A 7757-nucleotide genomic window follows, 5' to 3' on the forward strand; every position below is an offset into this window, starting at 1 on the left:
TTGGTAGCAGCAATGTGAAAAGAAGCGAAGCAATGAGCCAGCAAAGGTAATAAAGAAGAAAACTACTAGCAAATAAACAAATATGGTAAACAATGGGGGATTTACCATTTTTAAAATCTGACTTACAGATGTTTCATGAGGAAGGAGATTCATTCTACACGATTATTAAACCTCAAGGAGACAATGAGAAATACTGAATGTAAACATAACTCAACAAGCGCCTTTAATTCCACTTTTCTTTTCTTTTTTAGTTAATATAAATGTACTTTGACTTCAATATAAAATTTGTAATATTACTAGTATCACTCCACACAAATTTGGAGACAGTGACATGTTTGTACAGGCAAGTTATGTCACAGCGACACCACATCAAATCATTTAGTGACATCGATATGGATTTCTGAAAGGGCTCTATTATGGAAGCCATTACCATCATATGTATATATATATAAGAGCAGAAAGAGACAAAAAAAGAAAGCGAGTGATGTAAAACACCCCTTTAGAAGAAAATATGGCATAGTTTATAGTTAGTAGCGTGTAGCCTATTTTCTGTCTTTTTTTTTTACACGTCTTAAAACAGCTCAAATCAGCTATGTGTGTCTGTGAAACTCATTTCCCCACTCTGTGTGACTAAAACACGAGAGGGAAACTTTCAAATCAGTTATTCAGGTGCCTGCATTTTTGTCATACCTCGACTTTTTTCTGGTATGTGTCACGTGAGTGCAGCCCCCAAAGTAACACTTATGGCAAAAACCAGTCGCTCTATATATCTGCGTGGTGAGTCAACTTCCTTCCTGTGTCAAACAGTAAAAGCAACTGTTGTTTTCACATTATTATCACCACAAATAGCATTGAAATAGATCTTACATGATTGATTATTGCAAGTTTGTCACAAGCTAAAAGATGTTTAAAAGGTGCGATCCTATAATCTCAGGTGCCATGGTGATGAAGATGCAGAGTTGACCACACTCACCGGGGTCAGAGAGAAGGGGCAGGGAGGTTTGAGACTTCAACAGCTGAGGCAACAACCCACCCCAAGCACTGAGGGAGATGGATGGGTGGGTTGGTAGGTAGGTAGGTAGGTAGGTAGGTAGGTTGGTAGGTGGGTAGGTAGGTGGAGGGGGTCACTGCACGCCAGGGGGCTGGACCACATCACACACAGGAAGAGGAAGAGAAAGAAAAAAAGCATGGATCATGAGAGAGACAGGAAAGGACAGAACATGAAGGCAAACAAGAACAAAAAAAAAAAAAAAAAGGGTGAGAGAAACAAATGCAGCAACAGATGAGAGCAAAGATAAACGGGGGGGGGGGGGGGGGTGTGACTGGCAGGAAATAAAGGCTTTAAGGTTGCCAGGGGCTGTTACAGGTTTGATAAATAAACTCTGGAGCAATGCTGGAGTCTATTAAAATCAATCTCCCAGAATGAGTGAGTATCTAAAATGACTGGGTCTATCCTTGCACTAACTGTTGTGTATGTATTCCTCTTATCGGAAACTGAGTGGTTCACGAAAACACTAATTTCCCGGCAATGGGGTTGTTTTTTCCTCTGAGGCTCTAATCCAATATTACAATGCACTCGGTACAAACCAGTCACCAGTCGGGGTGATTTGATAATGGAGAGACTGCCAATACTGATTAATACAGCTCAGGGAGGGAAATCAACGGTTTCACAAAGCTCACTTTGTAAACAAAACAAAAAAGAGGAAGAAAAAAAAAAGAAAGCTTTGACCTTTTCCTCCGCCGTGATCTTTATTTTCTCATATTGCTCAATTATGTTGATATTCTTTTACCCGAGCTGTTTTATGATTTGCTGACAGAATCTATTTAAAAGTCATTTAAGCATATATCATTTGAAGGATGATGTGAGTCTATTCATCAGCTTCCATTTAGCTGTGAGGGGTTCAAAGAGAAATTACTTGCGACATGATGATAAGAAAAGACACAAACAACACAGATTCATTTCAGACTTGGGTGAAAAAGAGTGCTGCTGCTTTTTAATCATACTTATCATTATACTTGTGAGGAAGTACTTCAGCTACAACCTGGAGCTGCCTCATAAGCTAACACTTCTGTTTGTGTATCTAAGTCTGTGTATCCGTTTCCTTGGCGAAGCTGGCGTAATTTGTCGGCCACAGTTGCTGAGACCTGTCTTTACAACATTTTTATCCAACATGGCGATCATGGGAGGCCTAGTCATGGGAGTCTAATGGCTGAGTCACTCACGCTGGTACAGACTTTCCTCTCAAGCTCGCTTTGGATAATTGGGTAGACTACAACTTGGCAGAGGCAGTGAAAGCGATGTGATCCTGTCCTCGTGAGAGAGAGGAGGAGGGGGTGGAGGGGGTGGGGGGGGGGGGGTGAGGACGTGGGGCGTTGGTTATGCAATGTTTTTTTCCGGTTTGAGATCCCTACTGATCTAATTTGACATTTGGGTGATGATGAGCATCATGAGGAGCCCCTAACGTTCCGCATTTCCTCACAAACTACGAGTCAGAGAGCAGAGCCGCTTCACACAACCCCACAAATAACTTTATTTTTTTTCTCCCCCTATTAAGACGCACAACAACATGTCAAGAAGCTACCATAAAGAGCATGCTTGTGTTTTTATCAGTGTCAGGTCCGTATTGTCAAAAGAAGTGACCTTTATTTGAGCTCAGCCACCGTGCAGGAAATGAAAATGTGTCACTCTCGGCTTCATTGTTTTCATTGCGTGTGGATAGCGTGCAAGCTGGTGTTGTCAATAAGAAGATGCCAAACGGCAAACAGCATGCTCTGGCCTTTTTCTTTTCTCTCTCAGCGGACAGGAGAGTCTGTGTTTTTGAGGGAGAGACCTGACTTAATAACATGCTGCTGGGTGGAAAAAGCAGAGACATGGATATGGTTGGAGTCTGACTCAACCCAGAACCAAAGAGATGAATTATTCATCCATTCAGCCAATCGTTTGGAACAGCCATGAGAACCGAGCTACTTGAAGTTAGGCTGAAACTAAGGGGAGGAACAACAAATGCAGATGTGAAACAAGTCCTGTGGTCAACCGGGAAGCCTTAGAAAGTGACTGGACTTAAAGGAGGCTGGTAAACAACATCAGTCAGGACATCCTAGAAATCATGAAAGTCACACTGCATACAATTAAAAGACCATCAACAACCTTTGCTTAAAGTAGTGTGATGATCACAAGACATCATGTTAGGAGCCATGCTTTTTTATGTTTGAACTGTAGCGCTTGATTTTCATTCAAAGTGCAATGTCCTTAGTCATGGTGAATTCACTAAAAAGTGATGATTTTATTATTAGTAGATTGACATGTGACATGGAACAGATTCACTTCACTGATGTGATGCCAGATATGCTGTAATATAAGCAGGTCTGCAAATTTCTACAGTCAATCAGTGCTACATGTGATTCTAACACAGTAGGTAGATTGGTTTGACTTCATTAGTTTTGAAAGAGGAGCATTGGTTTGAGCCCCCCTTCCCCACACTCATCATTTGAGGTTAGCCGTTACTAAGTGTGGAAACATGACGTCTGAGAAATCTCTAGTCCAAACGTGATATGACTGGCAGTGTTTCAGTTTCAGGTTACTCTGGAAATGACTCTCCAGCTCTCCAACAGAGGTTATCTTTCCTATCTTCTAATACAAGTAATGTCCTGTACATCCAGTAGTAATGCTGCCCTTAGAAGGTTATAAATAATAAAATAACACACATTAGGAAATCATGTTATATCAAAAAGATCAGAGTTTAACTGACATATTACTTAGTACAAACAAGGCTTTTAATAAATGTATAGGCCAGTCAGTCCTATCCACCTTCAAAATAAAAAACAGAAGAATATTTTCCATTCTGCTAGACGTCTGTACGAACACTACATATGAGAATAGCAAATGTAGCCATTACTTTTTACACACTTTCAGCTCAGATGTGGAATATGATCCATTTGTATTGTTAAATGCTTTCAATAGCTGGAGCTACATATAACAGCTGACCTTAATGCCAGACAAACTATGAATGTCTTTAATAACACTCTGCAGCCTCTTACTGAAATATTACAGACATCTCTCTCATTGTTCAGTCCCGACAAGCCAAATAATAAACTTTGTGGATGAAGGTGAACACGCACTAACGTTCTCATTCACTCCTTTGCTCGACAAGTTTAATCTTCTTTAGACAAGGATTCAGGGCTTTGCCAGAGAAGGAATGTAAAGCACAGAACCGAGCTTAGAAAGCTAATGACGAGTAATGTGAATGGAATATGTGACCAGTGTTGTTCCATTTCGCAAAATCTCGATATTTAATCAGCTTTTACACACACACACACACACACACACACACACACACACACACACACACACACACACACACACACACACACACACACACACACACACACAATCTGTTGTTAGAGACTAGGTGACTAAGTGCAGAGAATGGACATTTACATTTTAGCCCTTCACGGCTACAACGGTCAAAAACATGACTATTGTCAGACTAACAGAGCGACACTTACAAGATGAACCCGATCACCCCACAGGAAAATGTCAACTGCAACTTCAGGTCATCTTGTGTCATCCATCTCCACGCAAAATGCCAAATTCAATCAGAGTTAACATTAGTCCAAGACTGTTACTGACTGAACTTAAAGTCATTTAGGAGCGAGGCAGATTCAGCACAGATCCGACAGCTGGAGCCTTTTGACACCAGAAGACAAACAAGAAGTAAAGTGTTTCAAACGACTGGTTTTGCCCTTTTGAAACATCCTGTTGGCTCATAATGAAACTCAACCAATCCACAAGCAACAAAAAGCCGCTCTCCTCCTTGTTTCCTGGCCAGGTAACCATTTGGCTAAAAATGACTCTGCTATTCAAGATTCACAGAGACTGGGGAGAATGAAAAATGTCCCCACAGACACTCTCATTCAAGTGTGCCTAAGGCAAATTTTCTTTGTAGCAGGACACACTAATACGCTGGTTTTGGCTCCATATAAAGGAAGATTGTAAAGAATGAAAAGAAAGGCTTGGAGGCAGTAATCCTGTTATTCTGCAGCTGAAATAACAGCACGCTTCTTTATTGTTAATGCTAGAAATGACATATAACGAGTGATTTTTTTTGAAAGGTAATGCTGTTATGTGGGAGAATGGATGCGATAAACAGGAAACCGATTCACAAGCATGAGACCAGTGCTCTCCTTCAGATCCACCGAAATGCCTAGAGGCTTTGTTGATGGCATTTTTACTTTCTTAGAAAATCAGCTACCGGGAACGCTGGTCAGATTAGGAAACAGAAAGAGGAAGACTAGGGTCAACATGAGGTCGGTGTCAAACCACGCCCACTGAACCATCAGGGAATCCCCGGGGCATTTACTGGCGTTGAACTTTACCCTATGTGACAGTGACAGAAACACTGACATGGGCAAAAACGCAGATTCAAGAAGTAAATAAGATGAAGAAGGAGGAGGAAAAGAGCAAACTGGCGCACTACTGTTTTAACACCTTTTCTTTTTAGCTCTTTGCCTTCTTTGCTTAAAGTGTAATCACAGGATTGGCTACAGAACAGTGAGGAAGAGTCTTAAAATAAGGCCTCAATTGAATTAATGATCACTTTATGTTCAATGATGGCTGTATGTGCCTGAATACTGACTGCAGTGACTGAAGGACGGCACTATAGGTGACATGAGAGGAATTTACAGTAACACTGATGTGAGTGGCAGAATGAGGTGGAGCAAAAAAATATTGTGTCCAAACAGTGCAGCAGTATTCATGTGACTGCAGCAGACTGTCACTGTGTCCTCAGATTGCAGCTGTGCTCATTTCACCACTTCTCTGCAACACACACACACACACACACACACACACACACACACACACACACACACAGGACTTTGATCACAGAGAAGTTAACAAGCGGGGGAGCAAACACAGTCGTCCCGAGAGAGTCGTCACAACAAAAACTGACAGTAAAGTTTCCATTAATAGAAAGCCACAGCTCGCTTAGCGTAGTCGGAGCTTTAGTATTACTATGGTAACTGAGGACAAGCCGGCACCATTACTACAGCTGATAACCTAATGCACGCCAACATGATTAAACAAAGCGAAAGAAGCATAACGCACCATCACAAGACACGACGACTATAGCGGAAGGAAGTCATTATTTCCAAGAAAGGAACAAATCCCTGCAGGCTTTCTCAACTCCCATTAGCTTTAAAAATGATAGCAGGTCTTTCTTCAAAAAGGATGATTCACACATTATAAAGCAGGAATAATGGCTAAATCTGCTCATCTGTACCCTGCAGTCCAATCCTAATCCAAGTCTCGTGATCATGGCTGTTACTGGTTGTCTGACAGCAGAGATGGGTGAGGTGGAGGTGGAGGTGGAGGGGGGGGCAGAAATGTCAGAACCACTGCATATCATTTCTGTGATACACCAACACATCAGAATGAAAGCACACTTGCGCAACACTTGTAATGAACAATCTGTGGTTAGCACCAGCTTCCACCTCTGTACACTGACTCACTGCTGGTCCAGCTCCTGCTTGAGGTTTGTGTCAGTTAGATTTATGGTTACAAAAATGGCGCTCACGGGACGTCAAAGTCAGTCCGAGGCATGTCAAATGCAAAAATGGAGAATCGTTTTGCTTCAGTGGTATTTTTACTTCTGTGTGACTTGTGGAGGCAACAAAACATGTAATCAGTGGCCAGCATATCTCCTAACACATACACATATTTTAAATTTGAAGCAGGTTTCTGTAAACTGTTGTTTTTCATCACTGTATCATTTTCTACGGCTGCAGAGCATTTTACAACAGTCTCTTCTAACTCATGGTCGCTCACTGTGAAATAGCCAAGGCAAAAAACAGCAAAGTAATCTCAGCAGTTTAAATTACAAGTAGCGGACTAAACAGTGTTTGTTATTGTTGGGTGACATCACCTCAGCCAGGAGGAATGAAGCAAAAAATGTCACACCAACAGCAGGGTGCAGTGATGTGACATATTTGCATTAGGTTATGACAAATTAAACAATAAAACCTTTGTTATTTCCCAGTGCTAGAAAACAAACAGACTCATGCTGAACCTGCCAGTCTGAGAGTTGTATCATTGTGAAATTTCAAATGTAGAATATATGAATGAAATACTACACAGGAGCAACTTTGCAACAGAAACATAATGAAAACAAATATTGTATCTCAATCTGTACAAATAAGAAGTGAATGAAACTCTTTGATATACCTGACACTTTATTCAGGACTCTCCAAAGTTCTTTTCCAGGACCACAGCTCTGTGAAAAGTTAGCATCCCCACCACCCACAGAAAGCAGCTTGAGCTGAGTGTGTATCCCACCGGCTTCACACAGTGACTGACAGCAGTGCCTACCTGCAGATCTGCTCCTTGAAGTCTGCAGTCCATGTACTTTTCCCACGCATATGACAGATCCGTCTGTTGTGGACTGGCCATGTCGTCCACACCTCCCTCCAGGTGCAACACCAATCAAGGCGTTGAGGAAGTCGGGAATAATAAAAGTCTCCCTCCCCAATCCTCCAAAGTGCCCCGGACAGCACCGAACCAATCCCCAAATGTTCTCCTTGAGTCATTCATAGCAGATTCATGATTGGCTGAACTGCTTCTCCACTTTTAAAACAGTTACCTGCAGACAAATACAAAGTGTCAGTGGTTAGCAGAGTATATTTAGCGTCTATTCACTGACTCGAGAGACACTGGCGGTTGTAAAAGTGATGCACTTGAACCTTACTTGAACCCGAAACTT

General features: G+C 41.7%; 1 protein-coding gene across 3 annotated transcripts in view; it reads right to left on the bottom strand.

The window, feature by feature from the left end:
* Positions 1-7533, bottom strand: part of lyst (lysosomal trafficking regulator) — a 54050-nt gene extending 46517 nt beyond the window's left edge. For 2 of the 3 annotated variants that reach the window (XM_053332716.1, XM_053332715.1), the window contains exon 1: positions 7367-7533. In XM_053332716.1, the coding sequence (XP_053188691.1) occupies positions 7367-7447 (81 nt within the window). In that variant the 5' untranslated portion in view covers positions 7448-7533. Of the gene's footprint in view, positions 1-973; positions 1143-7366 lie in introns of all 3 variants that reach the window. The other variant, XM_053332717.1, reaches the window with a different exon arrangement.
* Between the last annotated feature and the right edge of the window lie 224 nt (positions 7534-7757).

The sequence above is a fragment of the Scomber japonicus genome, chromosome 14 (genome assembly GCF_027409825.1).
Source record: "Scomber japonicus isolate fScoJap1 chromosome 14, fScoJap1.pri, whole genome shotgun sequence".
Classification (NCBI taxonomy): Eukaryota; Metazoa; Chordata; class Actinopteri; order Scombriformes; family Scombridae; genus Scomber; species Scomber japonicus.